Source organism: Ambystoma mexicanum, chromosome 10 (genome assembly GCF_040938575.1).
Source record: "Ambystoma mexicanum isolate Mex_15411 chromosome 10, UKY_AmexF1_1, whole genome shotgun sequence".
Classification (NCBI taxonomy): domain Eukaryota; kingdom Metazoa; phylum Chordata; class Amphibia; order Caudata; family Ambystomatidae; genus Ambystoma; species Ambystoma mexicanum.
Window position 1 is genome coordinate 526,478,370 of NC_090932.1, and position 22,279 is coordinate 526,500,648.

Sequence of the window (22,279 nt, forward strand, 5' to 3'; positions counted from 1 at the left end):
AGTGTCATCTAACGTTAAGCACTCACCTCTGTTTTAATTAAGTGGTGTTAACCTAGAGTTGTCTATATAGGAGAAAGGATTGAATCTACTTGCATTATAACTGTGTTTGAAGTGTTTACTATATTTTGCTAGAGTGTTTTTAACTTATGTGTTTTTAAATAAATAACTATATACTTTTGAAACCAAGCTCTGGTCAGTGTTTGCTTGTGCTATTGTGTTTTGGTACATATTGTGTATACTTTGCATACTGCCTAACTCTTCTTGAGAGAAGTCTGACTGCTCAGCCACAGCTACCAGGTAAATCTGGGTGGTACAGACTGCTACCAAAGGGGTTTACTGCTCTACCTGTAGTCTTAAATCTTTTGCAGTGTTCCCCAAGGGAACTGCACAGGTTTCTGCCTAACACACGTCAGATAAGAAAAGGACGTCTGCTGAAAAATGCAGATATGACAAATCCACACATATTGGGTGGACATTTTTCTGTGAATAAATATATGGTCCAGCATGACATGACACACAGACAACAGGTCAGCAAACTTGCCTTCGCTTTGAGCCAGAGGGGCTGAGGAGAGGAAAGCGACACTGCCAAAGCTAAGAGAAGCTGATGCCTATTGATTATAGTTCCATTCTAAAAAGTGAGTACCAAGTGGATTGTCCCGCTGAGATAAAGCATAATGAAAGGCGTGTAGCACAGAGTACCTTAGAAGGAGATATGTGGTTCCCTTGTTTTTAAACTAAACATCAATTGTTTCATCATTTGAATATTCAACATGCTCTTTGCTTTCATGATAATCTTGTTCATAGGTTTGATGATCTGTTAGGTCGGCTTTTTCTCTAGCTTGTTTAATGAGGCTTGAGAACCCTGAGAGCATCATATTAAAATGAGAACTCTTGTCAAGTTTATATTTAATTGCAACTAGTCAGACTGTTACTTCTACGTGAGTCAAGAACCTTCATTTCTCCCCAGTGTGTACGTTTAATATATGTTCATAACACCAGAGACTAGGCCAGCCTGTCTTTAAGCGCTGGGACACCGGCCTAGGGTATTTTAAACATGAATGACTGATGTCCAGGGGTCAATTGTCACAGACTCGCAAGAGGTGGAGATAAGGGGCTTGTGGTCATGCCTGGACCACAGTCAATCGTATCAAGTATTGTTTCTACAGAAAATCAATTTAAGCAGGGGAAAGAATGCCCATTGCGGAAGGGGGTGGTTGGTGAAATGGTTTGGGCTTTGCACAAGGACCATAAAAAGGAAGGTGTGGGAATAGTTCTGGCAAGGGCCTTTCAAATGAAGGCAATGCAGGTGAGGAAAATTCTTTGCAATCAAGGGCCAGGTGCACTGGGTTCACCTACCAGCTGTAGTTTGTGTGCCGACCATGGATGTGCAGCTTGAGAAATCTAGTGGCAAGACAGGGGTGGGGACAAAGAGGACTCGGGGCAGGCGCGAGGGGTAGAACTGGTAGTACAATGCAATGGGAACCACATAACATCCATAGTGGGGCAAAAACCACAGGCAAGTAAAGAACTTAGGTTTCACAGTGACAGGCAATGCATAGCGGGCAGACATGAATTTCACGAGCACCATCCAGCAGCAGTGTGCTGAAGACAGGTTGCAATCTGGCTGTTCAAAGGAGACAGCAGCCGCTGGGAAAAGAGCACCGGCAGATACATACCAATTCAGCGAGCCAGGCTCTCAGGCACTCGCTTGGAGAAGAGAACATTAAAATGCATATAGGCATGCTATGAGAGGCAAAGTCACAGTGGGGTCAGCGGTTTCAAATTGCCCCTTGGCAGATCTGCCGGAGAAGGAGGCAGTTGGGTGAGGGGATGAGACGGGAGGGAGTCAATCAGCAGAGGAGTTTTGGTGTCCCTGAGATGCAACAGTATCTTGCGTTCTGGCCGATGTCCGCGAGGCACCTCATTGGTTGGATGCCTTGTGAATGCCTCCCTGCCCACAACCTCAGGATGTCTCATATTTCTCATGTGTCCTGGCCAATGGTAGGTTAATAAAAATCCAGAGGTCAGCACGATTACGTATGTCTAATAGAAATCAATTCCTGGGGAGGTATGTGGCGTCACATAGGTTGTACTGAACAGAGGGGTCAAGGTTGCTCCAATCATTTTTGATTAACCTATGTCTAGCTAGAGGGGACTGACATGATCCAACCAATCCGCTTTGTAGGGAGCCTAATACTTTGTAACACTACTCGATTGTTTCTGGCTATGGAAATAACGTACAATTGTACAAAACATGTAGCCGCAGTGGGCGGTTTTGACAGCTACAATCAACCAGTTTTGTATCACTGTGCCATTTGGTTTGTGCTTGCCCAGCTGTAATAAACAGCGTTACTTCTTTCTTGGTGTAAGCTCCTTCTTGGATTACTTCTGATACCCCAGTGATTACTTGCCTTCCGAGGACCCCTGATACACAGGTGAGGAGGGGGTTTGGAGGAAAAGTCCTTGCAATCAAGGGCAAGGTGTACAGGGTTGCAATTACATTGACAATATACACCCCTTAACACTGGCCAGCTCCCCTTGTTGAATAAACGGTTTGCTGTACTTGAGGAATGGGGGGGCTATATGCTAGTGAGGGCGATTTTAATATTATTGCTCATCCAAAGGTTGATTGGTCGGTAGAGGGGGTGGGGGGACAATCCAATGGGGAAGGATAAAGGACTTCACACACCTACTGGAGCACCACTTGGGACGACGTATGTAGATCAAAATTCCCCCAAGCTGGTGGGTATACCTTTTTCTCAGCCCCACACATGTACACCAGAATAGATCTCCTACTGGTCCCCGCAGGAGGGGGGATATCTCCTCCTCTAAAATAGAGACGTCACATGGCCCAACCATGAAATGGTTACAGCTTAATGCTAATTTATGATAGAAGACTGGGTACGCCAGGGTGGTGCTGTAATGACTGTTAGGGAGAATTCTACCTTAGAGACCCCCAGCAACTTTGCTGGATTTTGAGGACTTTATTTTATTTACCTGGAGAGAGTGTGAGCCTTTTTCCCCACTCTCTCATGTGTTTTGATGTGAGTTTATACAACGTTTCTTTTCGTTATGGAGTCTAACCAACTCCATAGGCATCATCTTTTACAATTGGATCACAAAGCACCTTCAGTGCAGTGACACAGGGAAGGAAGTCTTTCGGATTTCCCATGGTTTAAATACCTTCTCTGGGATCAACTACTGTTTCCCAGAACAGTGGAGTGAAATTGACTTCACTTTCCCCTGCAAATGTCTCGACCCAGCACACCCTATCTTACAACAGAGTACTGAGGGGATACTTAGTATCACCTGTGTCTAGTTACTCATATAACAGTCAAATGTTGCCATTTCCTCTCAGAATGGCTGGTGGCAGTGGTTTTACAACGAACTACCATGGTTTTTCCCGACCACAAACTATTCGTAGCACGGGTAACATTAAATTGCGGGAGCCATGTTTTTCAAGATGGCGCCCAGCTATCGTTGCTAAAATGGTTCCCAGTCTTTTTCCCCCCATGTCTTTGTGGAAAGGTCCTTCTAGAGTTTTTCTCTGTGTGCCAAACCAGGTTTGGTCTCTTTGTTCATTCGTCTTTGGCGGGCTTCTGGAGTGAAACCCGTCTCTGGCTCCCGGGTGTCTGGGGTAGGCAGGGAGTGATAGAGGTGCCAGAAACTCCCTGTGCTTAGTCTCCTAGGAGAACCAAATGCACTCTGTAGTGATTGGTTGGCAGACTGTCCGGCAAGGACAGCCACCCTGCTGGGTGAGTGGCAGCTAGGCTGGAATGAATGGGAGAGAACTGAATAAAAGGTGAGTCTCTTGGCTTGGAAGCCAGAGTCAACAACTGGACGAAGTAACCGAAGAAGAACTTGAAGAGGACGGCTGCTGCAACTCCTGGACCATTGGTTTACCCAGTGAAGCCCTGCTGTAGGTCCAAATCGCCAAGTTTGCATCGACAGAGAAGCCCTGCAAAGAACGACTTCTCCCTTTGAGTTGGTAGGACCAATCAACTCCCAAGTAAGCCACCTGGTACCCAACTCTAAGCTGGTTGCATTTCCTCAGAGTGCTGCAGGAAACCGTAGAGCCATGGAAAGGGACACCAGATTCTGTGCGTTGCTTGCCAGCTGGCCAAAAGCGTTTGGAAGATCCTCCGGACTCCCACGTCATCGGACCAACAGAGCCTGACCCCCCCCCCCCCCCCAGCTGAGTGCAGGACCTCAGAAGCAAGGACTGTCCATCTTGACAGCCAGGACTAGCGTTGTTACCAGTGCAGTAGCTGAAACGCGAAACAGCCACTGAAATTGAAGTTTGCCAGTTGTGAGCTTTGACTGTCCCAGTGCAGGAGTCCCCACGACGTCCTCCCTCTTGTCCCCACGACTGAGGCCCAGGAACAGTGAGATCTGCAGGAAATGTCAGGAACAGAAGTCATCAGCTGCATCTTTTTCTTCATTGCAAGGTACTATAAAACAAGACTGAAAGAACTTACCTCTCACGGTGAAAGTGCTTGAAACTTTTGCAACTCACAAGTCTAAACAGCTTGTGACCCAACATATGATTCTTCTTTTTACAAACTACTTCTAAGAACTTGTGCAGAGACTTTTCCGTTTACTTAGCAGAACCGTTTTATCCTATCCAAGACTTTAGCCCATTGACTTTGGCATAGCCTATTGAATTGAATCTTCTTTTGAACTCAAAGTATTTGCACTAAGAATAATTATAGTCTTATGTTGTGATAAGCTTTGCCTTTTACTCCTCTTGAAAAGATTCTGAATGCCAACAGTAAGATATTAACCTCCCCAGCACCCTTGTTACTAAAGTCACCTGTGGGTGTAGGTTGTGTCTGTGGGCCATCCCAAAAGGGTATTGTCCGATTCAGAAACTTAGAGTGTACAGTATTGAAGTATATGTGTGTGCTATTAAAGGATTGCCTCCTTCTAATAAATGCTTTATAACCGACATAAGTATTTATCCAAGAAACTTTGAGTGTAAGAGTTTATTTGAACCCTTGGAACTGTGAATCTTTGTGTAACTCCACTACAGCTCACATTTCCCCTCTTGATATAAGCCTGGCTGCTCTACACGCTACCAAAACTGTGTAGTACAGACTTATACCAAAGGTTGGTTTGCTTACACCTGTAGTCATAGTTGTGTTTAGTGTTCCCAGAGGGTACTGCATACAAACTTTGCCTAACAATGACGTCCTACTAAGAGACGCAGTTTATAAGGAAATATTTCGGCAGAACATTTGCATATCTTTTTTAACTAATGATACAGGCAAGGTTCACCCAAACATGGTTTGGGAGGCTGCCAAAGCTACGATTAGGGGGTTCCTCGCAGCAGAGGGGGCGAGGAGGAAACGTGAGAGGGGGTTAATAATAATACATTTATTGTTAATTAGTTCACATTTGAACTTTACACAAATAATACTAAGTACAAAATACATCTAATAAATTAATACAAACATGCATACAAACTACACATTAAATAAGCATAAAATGTTTTAAGCATATAAATCCAAGCGTAATACAATACATGAATGAATAATGTGAGTCTCACTTCTTATGCATCCTGAGCAACCCATATATACATAATACCTGAGGCACGGCCATGACAATAGCCACCAAACATCAAACATCCAGCCTAGTGGCCTAAAGCCAAACTTCGGGCAACAGGCATGTGGACCAGACCCTAGGGTGCCGCTTCGGGGACCACTATAATCGGCTGGTTTGGTAATAAACTTTTAACTCTAACCCAGACCCTATATAATGCCAGCTGGGTCCCAATAGAGTCTGAATTTAGGCAGTAATCCCAGAAGGACTCTCCCTTAATGATGTCGTAGTTGCTTACCAACTTTCCCAACAGGCACATATACGATGGGCCAAATCGAGGGCACATTGTTAAAACGTGCCCGATGGATTCAAGGTGTTCTCCCTTCATGCAGATACGACAATACCTATCCTTTAGTGGAATGACCAATCGAGGCCCAACAACCGCTAATACCTGGAGTTGGTTTGTCCGCAACCTTAACATAAATTGACGCACCTCCGGGTCCGGGTATAATAGGTATTAATTGAAAACAGATTACGGGTGGAGATGCAGGGACTGAGTGCAGCCGAATAGGAATATGCAGGACAGGGAGGACCTTTTAAATGCCATGGGGACAAGCGACAGAAGTTGCAATCACCGCTGATTGCAATACACTAAGCAACATTATTATGGGAGGGATGATCGGGTTGGGAAATTACTAGCCAACAGGGTGCGAGGCTTTAGAGGGGACAGGAGAGTGGACATGATTCAACTATCAATGGTACAATGGTGGGCCGCAATAGGGGATTGCCGACTGTTTTGCAGATTATGAAACAGTACACACAGGCCCCTGAACCGGAGAAACATGCCACCAGTGCATTCTTAAGACAGTCTTGCAATGCCTAGTCTGAAGGCCGGGGAAGTGGCCCTCATAGAAGCCGAAAGAAAAGGTGGAAGAGATGTCATTAGCTACTGGGCGACTACAAATGCCCAATGGGACGATGGCTATACGGCAGATTTGTAAAAGCAGTTTCATGAGACTATGTCAGAGCCGTTAGCAAAAGTCTTTAACGTGATCTGCGAGGTAGGAGCGGGCGCACCCACATTTCTTGAAGCGCGAATAGTTGTCATTCCGAAACCAGGGAAAGACCCCATGCAGCATCTGGCATCAAAGTTCAACAATGAGATGGGTCTATATGCCAAATATTCACAAGAATACTGACCTTGAGGGGTTGCCAGTCATTTGGTCGAAATCAATTGGTCGACTGGACAACTGGTCGAATCAATTTGGTCGAAAACCAAATGGTCGAATTTTTTTTTTTTTTTTTTTTTACCCCTTTTTTTTTTTTTTTGGGGGGGGTCCCCCCCCCAACCCCCTTTTTTTTCTTTCTTTTTTTTTTTTTAACACGAAAACCCACAAAACACATATATAAATAAAAAAAAAAAAATTCGACCATTTGGTTTTCGACCAAATGACGTCGACCAAATTGCAGTCGACCAGTTTGTAGTCGACCAAATGACTGGACACCACCTTGAGGCAGGAGACTAACCTCCATAGGTTGATTGAGCCCAAACACACAGGCTTTATTATGAACAGGCAAGGAGCGGATAATCTCAGCAAGAGCCTTCATGTGTTACACTCTCCTGCATTCAAAGACAGGGGTCCCCGATACATCCCTCGATGCCGAAAGGACAAGTTACTTACCAAACTGGTAACGTTCTTTCGACTGGATGTTCCTCCAACAAATTCCACATCTTTGACATGTAATGTCCACAGCTGTGCACTTCGGAAACTTTTTCGGCAGCGGACGTCCTGCGTCAATGACATTGGGTCGATGTCCCCCGAAGGCCTCCATCGAGTGCGACGTCACAGGATGTTATAAATAGGACGCACGGCGCCCATAGCCTCAGTTTATGTTTTTTTCCTCAGAACTTGTGGCACCAGTCTCATGCCTGCTTGACTGCACTTAGCCTTGCGGAAACGGAAGCTGCAATCACATAGGAAATTCTCCAAAGGGACAGGCTGGAAGGGCGATGTAGAATACTTTGGAGGAACATCCAGTCGAAAGAACGTTGCCAGTTGTTAAGTAACTTGTTCTTCAAATGGATTGTGTCCTCCAACGTATTCCACATCTTTAACAGACTCCCAAATCAGTACCAGTAAATGGAGGAGGGAAAAGACTTGAGTACCCAATTAGATTGCGGAATAAAGAACCACCTTGCCAAAGGCCATATCCGGACCATGGATCGTATCCAGGGAATAATGTTTAACAAAGGTATGTATTGAAGCCCATGTAGCGGCATCACAAATATTCCTAATACGAACACCCCGCAGCAGGGCGGTGGAAGTAGCCACGCCCCTAGTAGAATGAGCTCGCAACCCTTCAGAAGGGTCCTTAGCCGCCAATCGGTAACACTCTGTAATGGTGAGGATAATCCACCTGGACAAGGTCTGTTTGGTAACGGCCTGGCCCAATCGGTGTCCAGCATATCCCACAAAGAGTTGATCATCCACTCTGACCCTGGACATCCTAGAAATGTAAAAGCTCAGAGCTCTCCTAGGATCCAATCGATGGAGTCGCTCCTCTTCCTTACCAGGATGAGGAGGGTACAAAGATGGAAGAACCACCCTTTGACTCAAATGATATTCAGAAACTACCTTAGGTAGAAAAGAGGGACGTACTCTCAGTACAACCCTTTCCTTGGGAAACACAGTAAAGAGTGGCTTAGATGAAAGTGCCTGCAATTCACTCACTCTGTGAGCGGAAGTAACCGCAACCAAGAACACAGTCTTGAAGGACAGTAATCTAAAGGACAAGAGTGCAAAGGTTGAAACGGAGCACCCATGAGAAACTTCAAAACCAAATTCAAATCCCAAACCGGCACCTGGAAAGGGGACGGTGGGAATACATTAGTCAGTCCTTTAAGAAACTGAGAAATTAAAGGAATCTTAAAGTAAGAACATTCTTCAGACGAGCGCTTAAAGATACACAGCGCCGACAGGTAACCTTTGATGGTACCCACTTGAAGGCCCCTGTGGGCCAAAGAAAGTAGGAAAGACAAAACCATAGGAATGGAGCACTGAAAAGGATCAACATTGCGATCCCTGCACCAGTCGGAGAACTTACGGCAATGGTACAGGAATTTTGTTGCAGGCTGCCTGGCCAAAAGCAACACCTTCATCACGTCATCCGGGAGGTCCCAATCTTTATATCTCAACCTTTCAGAAACCAAGCGTGCAGGTTGAGAGTCTTGACCTCTGGATGGAGATCTCCTGAAGGACTTCCTGAGCCAGCTCCAGTGCTCTGCCTGCTCAGAGCATCCGTCGCTGTATTTTCGTCTCAGGCCAGATGAACTGCCGAGATCGAAATATCCTGCTGGATGGCCCAGAACCAGAGCTGCATCGCCTCTCTGCACAACAGAAGTGACCCTACCCACCCTTTTTGTTGAGGTAATGCATGGCCAATGTGTTGTCCATCATGATCAGGACACTCTCTCCCCCCCCCCGTACAGAGGGCAGCAACGCCTTCAGGGCTAGCCTGATGGCCCTCAGCTCTAACAAATTGATGTTGAGTCGGCACTCCAATGGAGACCAACCACCGCTGGCGGTCAAGTCGTTGGCATGAGCACCCCATCTTGTGATGGAAGCATCCGTCACTACCGTCAGTTCCGGCCACAGTTGCCAAAACTGCTCCCCCTCATCAGGTTCCCTTCATTGGCCCACCACAGAAGATCCTGGGAGACCAAGAGTGCAAAATGAACGGGATCCGACATCTTGCCGGAGAACTGTGACCACTGCATCTTCAGAGCCCACTGCAGGGATCTCATTCGCAGCCGGGCCTCTGGCACCAGAAAAATGCCAGATGCCATGAGGCTGAGCAACCCTAAGAATTCGAAAGCCAGGAGACTCTGGGCATGTTGAAACTTGTCCACCATCTGCACAATGTAATGAGCCCTTACCTTGGGAGGCGAACACTTCCCCAAGGACGTGTCTAAACACAGCCCCGATGTACTGGAACTGTTGGGAAGGTGTCAGATGTGACTTCTTGAAATTCAGGGGGTTGCCCAGCCTGTGGAGGGTGCGGCAGGTGACACCAAGATGATCCAACGCTAGCTCGGGAGAGCGTGCCCGGATCAGCCAGTCGTCCAGGTAGGGGTAGACGTGAATCCCCCCCCTCGCCTGAGGTACGCTGACACCACCACCATTAGCTTGGTGAAGACCCTCGGGGCGGAGGTCAATCCGAACGGCAGGACCCAAAACTGAAAATGCGAGTCGCCAGCCGCAAACCTCAGGTACTTCCTGTGCGCGGGATGAATCGGCACATGAAAGTAAGCATCCTTGAGGTCCAGAGACACAAACCAATCCTGAAGTTCCTGGAGGACTTGAGAAAGAGTAACCATCTTTAACTTGTCCTTCTGGAGAAGTTTGTTCAACCAACGCAATTCCATGATGGGTCTCAATCCCCAGTTTTTCTTTGAGATCAAAAAATAAGGGGAATACCATCCCTTGTTCCTCTCCGCTACAGGCACCAGTTCTATAGCGCCTTTCTCCAGCAGGGACAAGATCTCCTGCGCAAGGAGCGGATCCAGAAGCTTCAAAGAGAGTTTCCCCGGTAGATTGTCGAGAGGCCGCTGAAGGAAGGCAAGGCAGTAGCCGTGGGCTATGGTATCCAGAACCCACGCATCTGAAGTAATGGCCCGCCATTCTTCGAGATGCTGAGACAGTCTGCCCCAACCAGCGAACCATGGGACATGGCCTCATGAGTGTTTGGAAGCGGCTGCGGCAGTGGCTGAAGGCAAAGAGGCAGCTGCCTGAGCGGCTTTGGCACAATGATTTCCCCAACCAACACAGGTACTTTTTCGCTGGACCCTTTGACTGGCGGCCCCTCTCGTTCTACCAAAGGAGCAGTAGTAACAAAAAGAACCTCCCCTACACTGCTGTCCCCTTGGACAAAAAGGCAGAGGTTGAGGCACCGCGGCGCTCAAAGATTGCGCCGCAGCTTTTGAAGTCTGCAACCTCAAGGCTCTCGTCAGCCTTGCTGCCAAACAAATTTGCGCCATCAAAGGTCATGTTCAGAAGACGGGCCTGCACATCCGGAGCAAACCCCGATTTCCGCAACCACGCAAATCTGCGTAGAACGGTGCTCGCAGCCATGGACCGGCTAACACTGTCGGACGTATCCAAACCCGACTGACGGGATTCGCACATGGCATCCTTGCCGTCCTGCACAAGAGCAAGGAAGCCATCCATTTCTTCCCCCTCGGGAATATCCTCAGCCGTTAAAGAAACAATTCCACAGTGTGTGTGAAAAACTTGCCATGGAACATGTGGAGTTGGCTGATTTCAGGGCCATGCTCCCAGCAAAAAATACCTTCTGGCCCAACCGTCGAAGCGCTTGTTGTCCCTATCCAGAGGGAGGGTAGGGTACGCCGCCTGCCTGAGTCGATAAATAGCTGGGGTCGCTAACGGAAGGAACAAGTTACTTACCTGTAACTGTTCTCCAGCATGGGTCTGGCATGGATTCACATGCTCATGAATATTCCCCGTCGTCAGGCTGGGAATCCTCGGTAAAGAAAAAACCAGTATCAGTTTCGTTTCTGATCTGTCTTTCGTAGTAATAACCAATCACTGGTCTCTGCGTCATACTGACCACAGCCAATGACTGCCCTCTACCTAAGCACCGCCTCTGGCAGCCATCTTCAGATTTGGAAGCACGTGAAGTGGCAGTATGACCAAGTGAAGAGCCGCAGAGGGGTAGGCGGGAGGGTTCGCATGCAAATCCATGCCAGACCCATGCTGGAGAACAACAGTTACAGGTAAGTAACTTGTTCCATCTCCAGCATGGGGTCTGGCATGGATTCACATGCTCATGAATAAAGAATACATAGCAGTACACACATGCACAACCACGGGAGGTGGCAAAGGCTCAACATTAAGCATTACCTCAAACTTAACATTAAGCATCTTACCTCCTCACCAGGCTCACCTCAGGCGAACAGGTTGCGCAGCACTGCTTGGCCGACCCTGGACTCCTCCCTGGAATCCCGATCGACGCAGTAGAATTTCGTGAAGGTGTGCGTCGACCTCCACGTAGCAGCCCTGCATATGTCCAGCAGGGGCACACCAGAAAGGAACGCCGTGGTAGCTGCGATCGCTCTGGTGGAATGGGCTCTCGGACGGCCAGGCAGCGGTCGGTTTGCCAACCGATGACAGTACATGATACAGCCGGAGAGCCATCTGGAAATGGAAGCCTTCGAGAGAGCCTTCCCCTGATTGACAGGTCCAAAGTTCACAAAGAGTTGTGACGTCTTCGGAAAACACTTCGTGCGGTCCACGTAGAACTTCAGCGCTCTAGCTACATCCAGCGAGTGCAAAGTCCTCTCAGCCGGCGACGAAGGCGACGGGAAGAACACAGGCAACTCCAAGGGTTCGTTGAGATGGAAGTCCGACGGTACCTTGGGCATGAAGGAGGGGTGCGTCCTGAGCACTACCCTTGTGTCGTGAAAAGTCAAGTACGGGGCCTTGCAGGAAAGGGCCTGGATCTCTCCCACCTGTCGTGCGGAGGTGATGGCCACAAGAAACACTGTTTTCCACGACAGAAACTTCAACGGGGCCGAGTGCAGAGGCTCGAACGGAGGTCCCATGAGCTTGGTCAGCACCACGTTGAGCTCCCACGCCGGGGCCGGAGCCTTCACCAGCGGGAACGATCTGAACAGTCCCTTCATGAACTCTTTCACCAGACGATGAGACCACAGGGATGTCCGCCCCGTGGTTCTGGTGTATCGGGAGATCGCAGCAAGATGAATCTTGATGGACGCGTGTGCCAGTCCAGCTTTGGCCAGCGTCAGCAGGTACGGCAGTACCTGGGGAGCCGTAATCCGTAGAGGGTTAATCTTCTGTGCATGGCACCAGACAGAGAACCTCTTCCATTTGTGTCCGTAGCATCTAAGAGTCGAGGACGCCCGGGCCTTTGCAAGAACCTCTCTGCAGTCAGCCGGTATGTCGTATCCTCCAAACTCTAGCGCTGCAGGAGCCAGGCCTGCAAGTTCAGCGATTTCAGATCGTGGTGGAGGATGGCGCCTCCTTCCCTGGAGAGTAGATCCGTGTCCACCGGCAGCTTGATTGGCGGGGACGCTGACAAGTCCAGAAGGTCCGGGAACCATATCTGCCTCGGCCACGCAGGTGCGACGAGGATCATCCTGCACCGTGACCTCTTGAGCTGGTTGACGAGCCGGATTAGCAGTGGCAAAGGAGGGAACGCGTAGAGGAACAGGCCCTCCCAGGGGAACGAGAAAGCATCGCCCATGCTCCTCGCCTGGGGAAACCTGCTGGCGAACCTCCGGCACTTGGAGTTCGTCGCCGTCGCGAACAGGTCGATCTGGGGTGTGCCCCACCGTCGGAAGAGGCGATCCACTAGATCCTGCCGTAGTTCCCACTCGTGGCACGAGCGCAGCTCCCTGCTGAGTGAGTCGGCGATGGTGTTTTTTATCCCTGCCAGATGAAACGGCACCAGAAACATCCTTTGGGCGACTGCCCAATGCCACAGGTCCTGCGCCTCCTTGGACAGTGCTGGGGACCTGGTTCCGCCCTGTTTCCTGATGTAAAACATGGTGGTGGTGTTGTCAGTGAAGATCCTCACCACCTTGCCCTTGAGGGACGGAAGGAAGGACCTGAGGGCCCAGAACACTGCACGGAGCTCCAGGACGTTGATATGGAGGGACTTCTCCATCGGGAGCCAGAGGCCTCTCGCGTGCAGATTTTCGGTGTGCGCTCCCCACCCTTCCAGGGAGGCATCCGTGGTCACTGTCTCCTGGTGGTCTGGGGTCTGGAAGTCCATGCCCGCCGTCAGATGCGCGCGGGTGCCCCACCACCGGACCGCTCGGCGGAAACTCTCGTAGAGTGTGATCCTCTCCTCGAAGTCGCCCGTCGTTTGGATCCAGCGCGCGTCCAGGAACTCCTGCAACGGGCGCATCCGGAGCCTGCACATGGGAATGAGGTAGATGCAAGAAGACATCATTCCGAGGAGGGACTTGATGGACCTCACCTTGGCCGCGTCGGAAACCAACATCCGCTGTACCTTGCCCAGGATGGACCTGGTCCTTTCCTCTGACGGGGAGGCCAGAAGGGACACTGTGTCGAGCTTCGCTCCCAGATACAGTGCGTTTTGCGCGGGTACCAGGTGGGACTTGGCGTAGTTCACGGAGAATCCCAGGTCCGTGAGAAGTTGGACGGTCCTTGCCGTGTGCTCCACGGCGAGCTCCCTCGTCTTGGCTCGGATGAGCCAGTCGTCCAGGTAGGGGTAGACGTGGATCCCCTCGCGGCGCAGCTGCGCCGCCACCGGTGCAAGGCACTTGGTGAATACCCTGGGTGCCGACCGTAGTCCGAAGGGGAGGGCTTTGAACTGGTAGTGACGCCCTTGGACCACAAACCTGAGGAATTTTCGGTGCCCCTTTAGGATGGGAATATGGAAGTAGGCATCCTCCAAATCCAATGACGACAGGAAGTCTCCTTCCTCCAGCTGCCCCAGGACGTGCTGGAGGGTGACCATCCGGAACTTCTGCGCCTTGATGAACTTGTTCAGACGTCGCAGGTCTAGGATGGGGCGCCATCCTCCCGTCTTCTTCTTCACGAGGAAGTATCTCGAGTAAACTCCGGAGCCCCGAAGCCTCTTGGGGACGAGTTCGATGGCGCCCTTCCTGAGCATCGCCTTTACCTCCAGGAGAAGCTGAGGGACGTGAAGCTCTTTCCTGGCCACGGGGGGGACGCGCGGGCACCTTCTTTGAAACTCGAGCGCGTGGCCCCAGGCTAAGGCCTCCAGCACCCAACGGTCGGTGGAGATGGACTCCCACACGCTGACGAAGCTCGCCAGCCGGCCTCCCACCGGGGTGCTTCGGTGGGGGCCCGACCCCACGGCCGGTTCAATCCTGTTTTGACGAGGCTTTGCCGCCTTGACCTCCTTGGCGACGACGGCAGGGTCCGCCAGACTTGCCTCGTCCTCTGTAGGCCTCCTGAGACGACGAGCGGGCCGCTTGACGGTAGGTGGAGAAACCGCCGCCGGAACCTTTGGAGGCGCCCTTGCCTCCGCTGCTCCGAAAGGGCGTCCGTCGTTGCTGCAGAACCCCAAGGGCCCGGGCCGTCTCAGTGTCCGCTTTAATGGCCTGAAGGGAATCGTCCACTGTTTTCCCAAACAGGTTGTTCCTATCGAACGGCATGTCCAGGACTCTGGTCTGTACGTCTTGACGGAAGTCCGTAGCCTTGAGCCATCCACGCCGCCTAAGGCACACGCCGTTGCCCAACTGGCGAAACCCAGTGTCGGCGATGTCTGTCGCAATAGTGATGGCGTGGTCCGACACCACCTCGCCTTCCTGTAGGATCTCCAGGGCATCCGCCCTCTTGTCGTCCGGTAGGAAGTCCAGCAGGGGAGCCAGTTTGTACCATAGCTCCCTGTCGTAGCGGGCCACGATAGCCAAGGCGTTGGGCGCTTTAATCGTCGTCGCTGCAGACGAGATGACCCTGCGTCCCATAGCGTCCAATTTCTTTCCCTCGCCGTCCGGTGGGGAAGTCGACGTGGAGGCCGCACCCCCCCCCAGCTTTCTTCCTGGCCGCTGCGGAGACGACGGAGTCTGGGGTAGGCTGCGCCAGGAGGCACAGGGGGGCCGCGTCCGGGACCCGGTACTTCTTCTCGTACCGGTCTCTTCTAGCTGGCGTCATGGAAGGGTTCTTGAGGAGGGCGAGGCCCTCATCCCAAATGTCGTCCAGTAGAGGCACCGCAAGGACCGTCTTCCTCTTGGCCTTGCGCCGTTGATAAAGGAATCCTTCCTTTTTCTTCTCCTCAGGGCAGAGTTGGAAAAGCTCGGATGCCCTGGCGATCATGGAGTGGAACGATCCAATCTCGTCGGGCGGAGAAGCCCTGGTGGGAGGCGACGACGGTAGATCCTCGTCGTATACCTCGTCGTCCGTACCCGTCGCTGCCGTGTCAGTCCCCGTATCATCCCCTCGGGTGGACGGGGAGGAGGGCTGGATGGGGCGCGACGGCTGAAAAGGAGGTGGAGGGTGAATCCTTCTTTTCTTGGGTGGGGGAGCACCAGAAGGTCCCGGTTCAGGATCCCCCGACGGGAGAGGTTCCTCCGTCGGCAACGGTAGTCTCGTCCTTATCTCTGAACATAAGGACTGTATAGCCAACAAAATGGCCGCCGAGTTGTCTTGCGGCACTGGCAGAGGGGAATCCGACGGGCGATCAGGGGCCCCGTCGGCACCCTCGACGATATCGTCGTCACCTGCGTCGGGATCCATCCCGACGGGCCGGTCTTCTTCCACGCCAAGGCCGTGGCTTAAGACCTCAATCAGCTCTTCCTCTGAGGTTGAGGCCGAATCTACGACGACGCCCTGCCCCCCCTTTTTCTTCCCCGCCGGGGGTTTCACGGGGGTCCTATCGATGAGCACAAAAGAGGACTCCCTCCGAGGTGGCAGGGAGACTGAGCCCCGAGGTCACCACCACTGGTGTAGCCTCCACAGGCTGAGCCAGGGCCGCCGCGACAGTATCGATAGAGGGCTTGGCCGGATGGATTAAGGCCTTCACCACCTTAGGTGCGCTCACCGCCTTATCCTTGAGGGGGGGGGGGGGGACACTGCCTCGCTCCCCCTCCGATGGGGCCTTCGAGCTCGACCGGGGTCTCTCCAGGAGCTTCGCCGGGTGCTCGCCCTTCCTCTTACCCGACCCAGAGCGTTGGCTCGTGGCTGAAGGTGCCGGGGAGGGTGCGCTCTGCCTGGCGCCCGTAGAGCCCGACCGTTCGGCGCTCCCGGTGCCAGCAGACTCGCGGTGCTTGGCCTTGTGTTGGACCCCCGTCGCCGGGGCGTCCTCAAAGGTCTTAGAAGACCGCTCGGATTTCTTCCTCTTCTTCTCGCCTGACGGGCTCTTCCCTTCCAGCCAGTTGGCGAGACGTTGATGGCGGTCCTTCATGGTCCGCTCCGACATATTGCCGCAAAACGCACAGTCCTTCTCCACGTGCGTCTTGTCCTCATGTAAGCAGTAGAGACAAAAGGAGTGTTCGTCCTCCTTAAAGACGTTCTGCAGCTGGCATCCAAGGCAGATCCTGAACAGCTTTCCGGGCGTCGAGCTTCCCTTCTCCTGGGCCATGTCCGGGCCTGAGAAACTTCTGGAGTCCTCCAAAAGCGTAGCTCGACGAAATCTTCACCCTTGAGGGGCGCAGACGAATCCGACACGGGTCCCCGTTGATCGGATGGAGAGTCGGTGGAGCTTGAGGCTCTTTTGACCGAAAAAACAAAGTTTTTGAGAAAAAACATGAAAAAAATAGCACTAACGCTCGAGAGCAATAGCACGAGGATCCCAACACATGAACGTGCGGTAAAAATCTGAAGATGGCTGCCAGAGGCGGTGCTTAGGTAGAGGGCAGTCATTGGCTGTGGTCAGTATGACGCAGAGACCAGTGATTGGTTATTACTACGAAAGACAGATCAGAAACGAAACGGATACTGGTTTTTTCTTTACCGAGGATTCCCAGCCTGACGACGGGGAATATTCATGAGCATGTGAATCCATGCCAGACCCCATGCTGGAGAAGGGCGGTATTTCTTAGTCAAAGACTTATTAAAAGCCGGAAGAGATTCCGGGGACTGCCAAGCAGCTGCCACCTTTTTCTGCAAGGTAAGGTGAAATGGCAAAACAGGGTCAGAGGACGGACCTTGATCTAAAATGTCTGTTAGATCATCCTGCATAAATTCTTCAGGAGGACTGGACCAGCCCAGATACTCCAAGACCCTCGCCACGAGCCTCCTGTATGAAGACACTGCATGAGCCCCAGGCTCAAGCCTACCAAATTCCACTTCCGGAGAAGTGTCCAACCCACTGGCATCATGGAGGGTCTGCCTTAACTCCTCCAACTGACTCTCCAGAAAAAGGTGGAGCCTCGTCAAGTCCACCAGGGTCCTCAGACTCAGACCTTTCCGCCTCTTCATAAATGTCAGCCAGAGGGAGTTGAAACCTAGGTCTGGTAACAGAAGAGGGCCTGGTGTCCAAAACTGGCCTCACAGATTTTGCCATAGCCTTCCTTGGAGGATCCACAATATCTGGTACTCCAAAGGCAAATTTCGAGAAAAAAAAATCCCTGAAGGCACCGAAAGCTTCGACGCCGAGAGTCGACAACCTCGCCGTTGAGAGCGCTGAAGGCTTTGGCGTCGACACGGGTGCCGACGGCACCGTGGGCTAGTACGACGGCAAAGCGTAGAGGTTCCAATCGAACAGACACAGCACCGAACGAGTAGAAGCCGGCCCGAGCCCTCAATAGGTTGCTGCGATCTCGCTGGGGACGAGGACCGAAAACCTAGCGACACGTCTGTTGCGACCCTTCGTATTCTTGTCTGCACAGGACCTCGACGGCTCCCGATGCGAGTCGCGTCGTGGACCCGAGCCCAAAGGTATGGGACCGGACCCGTGCCCTGCGATAAATAAAAGAAAAAATAAAAAAATAATCGCTAACAGATTCTTTAACCGCTGCCCATTCCTCCGGAGTCAAGGACTCCGTTGGGCACGTAATCTTCCTCGAGGCACCCTCCTCCAACGAGGATGGGGAAGGAGACCAGTGACGGCACTTCCTAGAGTGCCGGGACGAAGAAGACTAGTGACGGGAACCACTCCGGGACCGAGATCCCCAGAACTCCTTCCAACGCAGAGTCGCCCCTAGAGTCGTCGGTAGAAACCCCCTTGGACTTGGACGCCCAGGACTTAACAGGCTTAGAGCCCCTACCTACCTGGAGCGTCACCTTCCACTCCCGCAAGGCCTTGGCAGCAAGCAACTGGCATTTCGAGCAGTCGTCGGTGTCATGCGACTTGCCCAGGCACCACAAACAAATGCAGTGGGGGGGGGGGTCGGGGAGCAACATTTTTGACTTGCAGCAGTCCCGTCAGGTCTTGAAGCCAGACCGCAGAGTCAGAGGGGTCGAAGAGACATCGGAACCAACACACGAGGCGCGCTGAGTCTCACGAAGTTAACACGTTCGCAGAAAAAACGGAACTGAGGCTACGGGAGTCATGCGTCCTATTTAGAACATCCTGTGAAGTCGCCCTCGACGGAGGCCTTCAAGGGACATCGACCCGATGTCATCGACGCAGGACGCCCTCTGCCAAAAAAGTTTCCAAAGTGCACATATGTGGACATTACATGTCAAAGATGTGGAATACGTTGGAGGACACAATCCATACGAAAGGCCTTTGACCCAGTTAGCTGGAGTTTTTTGATAGGAGTGATGTCCTCAATGGGGATGAAATCGAAAAGTTGTGCATCTGCTCTTTTAAACCCAGAGCTAAAGTCTTTGTAAACAGGGAGGAATCTATGGCCGCTTGGAAGGGGTACCAGAAAGGAGAGCCCCTTGTCACCCCTCCTTTACACCCTTGTCATGGAACCATGGGATATAGAGGTCTGATCCAATGTGCTCATTAAGGGGGGACACATAGGAGAAGACTAATCATTTAAGTTTATTTGCAGATGATGCTCTGATGCTCTCTTGTATTTAACACATCAACAGACTTTGCCCCCGAATTTCTTGAAGGGATTGACTAGATACGGGGAACTATCGAGTTTCAAAATAAACTTTGGAATATCAGTGGCATATACGGTGCAACCCTTAGACTGCTTGGAGGGGGAATATATGTGGGGTTTGAGTTTTCGGGTTCAAATGGAAGGGTTTCCGTATCTGGGGGTGGTGAAACCAAGGGATATGGGTAATCTATTTGCAGAGAATGTTCGCCCTTCATGGGACAAGCTACAGGAGAATATAGACCGTTGGGCCCAGTTGAATCTTTCCTGGATGGCTACGTTAAGTTGTAATAAAATGGTGGTCCTCTCCAAGTTCCTTTTTCCTTTCGAGATGTTCCCCATAGTCCTTCCATCTTCTTTCCTAGATTCGGTTAGAAAGATTTTTGAAATTTTAGGTTGCTGGTGATAGGCCTAAAATAGCATACATGGTACTCGTGCTCCAGCGGGACGAGGGAGGGGTCGGGTTCCCAGATTTGGATGCATATTACAGGGCGGTCCAACTGCACATAATGATAAACCACCTGGATCTGGGCTCTGATGAGCAATGGATAAGATGGCGAATACGATACTCCGCCCAGTAACACTAAGTGAAAGGTTCTGGGTACCCCAGAGAGAGATCCCCAACAGAGTTGTGAAGCACCCAATGCTAGCAGTGCTGTGTGCAATTTGGAAAGAGTGCAGTAACACGATGGCTATCGACATGGCCCTCACCCCTTAGCTGTATCTGGGCCACCTCCTCTGCATAATCAAAGAGCTGACCCCTTTACAAGTTCAAAGTTGGTAAGAAGCTGGTCTTAGCAGAGCAGGGCAATTGTGGGAGGACAGGAAATATATGTCCACTGACAGATCAGAGGACTGCCTCCGAATTGGTAAGCTTTCTCCCTTCCGGTATTTGCAACTAAAGGGCGTACTCAGTGATACTGATAGACCAAACTGCTTTTGAACTAGTCCTCCTTCAGAATACAGCCTCTAGGGGCCAAAGAGCTCAGATTTACAAGACGCCGATGCAGACGGAACCGATTAATTGCCTAAAGACCAGGGAAAAATGGGTCAAGGACTTCCCGATATTGTGATACTCAACATAAAGTGTTAAAAAATGTTATTTAGACTTACCACAGCAAAGTGGAAAACTAGAAAAGACACGAATCCAGCAAGAAATCCACACCCATGAGAGAAAATCCAAGCATGAAAAACACAAAAAACTGAAATCCAAGGAAGAAAAACCATAATGAATCCCAAAAAAAATACTCCAGGATCATAAAAGTCAAGGCGATTCATGATATGGAATACCTAACACATATCCTAAATAAGTGTAACACGAGGGTTGAAGAGATTTGTTTACCCTTTTTCACTAAACTAGCCGTTACTGGCATAACATATGCAGTTGTAGCATATCTTAAAGGTCAATATCAGTCAGTAATTTATAGGGTCACTTCTGTCCCCCTTCTGAAACGTAGAATTACCACTGATCGCTTCCAGGAAGGGGGCGAAGCTCTCTGCGACTCATTAATGGTCATTGAAAAGGCTAAACATATAGGAAAAGGTCAAATTGAAAGGCATATTTGTATCAGATGGAAAGAGATGTATGCACGGTATAAGTACAGTATCTAAGTTTAATCCATCGGTTACACAGGGCTCTATGATGTGTCTTTGTAGACGTTTGTCAACCTTGTTCCATTGCAGAGTCCCTGTGATGGTAGAAGATTGTATAGTAGCATAATTACAGAACCTGCTTTCAGTTTTAGCATGTGAGGAGGCATTCATCCTACAGCGTTTTGCTCCTTACAGACTGAAACATTGAGCTGGTAATTAACTGTTCATCAACACTGGAACCGCGGTGTCCTGTGTAAAGAGAAGTGGGGCTGGAAAGAAGTAACTTGAAATTATTCCGAACGTTTGCAATAGTGGAAGGCAAAGGTGACCTTGTAGAACCGTGCTCATTCGGTTTGTTTAAATGATAGCTGTTTAAGTGGAAGGGCACACATAGGGGCACTTTGCCATTTAGACAGCAGAGGATAACCCAACACTGTTAAATTGCATCAGCTGAGTACAGAAACATACCTAAGCATTATATAGACAGATAAGATAGATAAGACCGATAAGTTAGATAAGATATATATGGAAAATAACCCATTAAACGGGTGGGATCAGACTATATGATAGATTATATTTATGGTTGTCTTTTTCATTGTGGTTTTATTTGAAGCGTGCTATCTGGGGGAGCGAGGGATCAAGGCGGCTTAAATGGGTTTATAATGCGTTACACTATACGCTGTATGTCGTTTCAACACCCGTCTCATTACAGTACAAGAACAGAAGGAGGGAAAAAAGTTGACAGTAAGAAGGAGATGGCAGCTCCTATTAGATCACCAAATCATACCTCTAACAGTTGTACTATACTCAGTTGTCCATTAGAGGACTATCTACCATTAGAACACCAGTTCTCGTCAACAACAGCAGGGACGTTTGGGAACCATTCCTTCCATGTGTGTATATACATTTCACAACGCATTAGAGTGTCAGCTTGGGAAGGTGTCCGGGTTAAGGCTGAGGCTGGGCACCTACTCTGCAACAGGCCGAGCAGTGGAGGTGCCAGCAGAGCTTGTGCTGGGCTCCTCTGCTATTCCACCACCGTCCAGGAACATTGTCACTGCCATCTCCAAATTGTGACTGCACGCTTCCAACATGTGTTTCGCAATGCTTTCAGGGGCACCTGTAATACAAGTGTAAACAAGAACAGTGAAAAAACATCAGTCAGCAGACCATAGAAAAATCAAGCAGAATTTCAAAGCAGCAAAAACTGTATGAACCATACATTAAATAAAACCTTAAAAAGCATGAATCAGATCAGGATAAAGTTAAAGCCTGTTCACTAACTGGAATAGAGTATGGTCATAAACATCCAACGCACCAAATTAAGCATACTTTTGATGCATTTCTGTACCTAAGCTTTAAAAGCAATCTGCATCAAATACTCCAGCCTCATGAACCAATGATTCCCTTTTTTATTTTGGTACTACCTCATCTCCTGCCCCTCTCATCAGGATCTCAGCACTCGCAGGCAAAATACATTTTAAAATAATGCATACTGTGAGAAAGCCATGGGTATCCTCACACCTACTCACCTTGGATACTCTTCTCAGGTGGCCAGGGAAAGGCCATTGCTTTTGGATCTGACCCTGACCCCGGGGGTGGAGATGTGAGGTA

The 22,279-nt window shown here is 50.3% G+C and overlaps 1 protein-coding gene across 1 annotated transcript in view; it reads right to left on the minus strand.

Annotated features, from left to right (window-relative positions):
- UBXN7 (UBX domain protein 7) overlaps positions 1–22,279 on the minus strand; it is a 1,247,298-nt gene that overhangs the window by 1,079,641 nt on the left and 145,378 nt on the right. Inside the window, exon 2 of the mRNA XM_069618093.1 lies at positions 21,638–21,785. Coding sequence (XP_069474194.1) covers positions 21,638–21,785 — 148 coding nt within the window. The remainder of the gene's footprint in view (positions 1–21,637; positions 21,786–22,279) is intronic.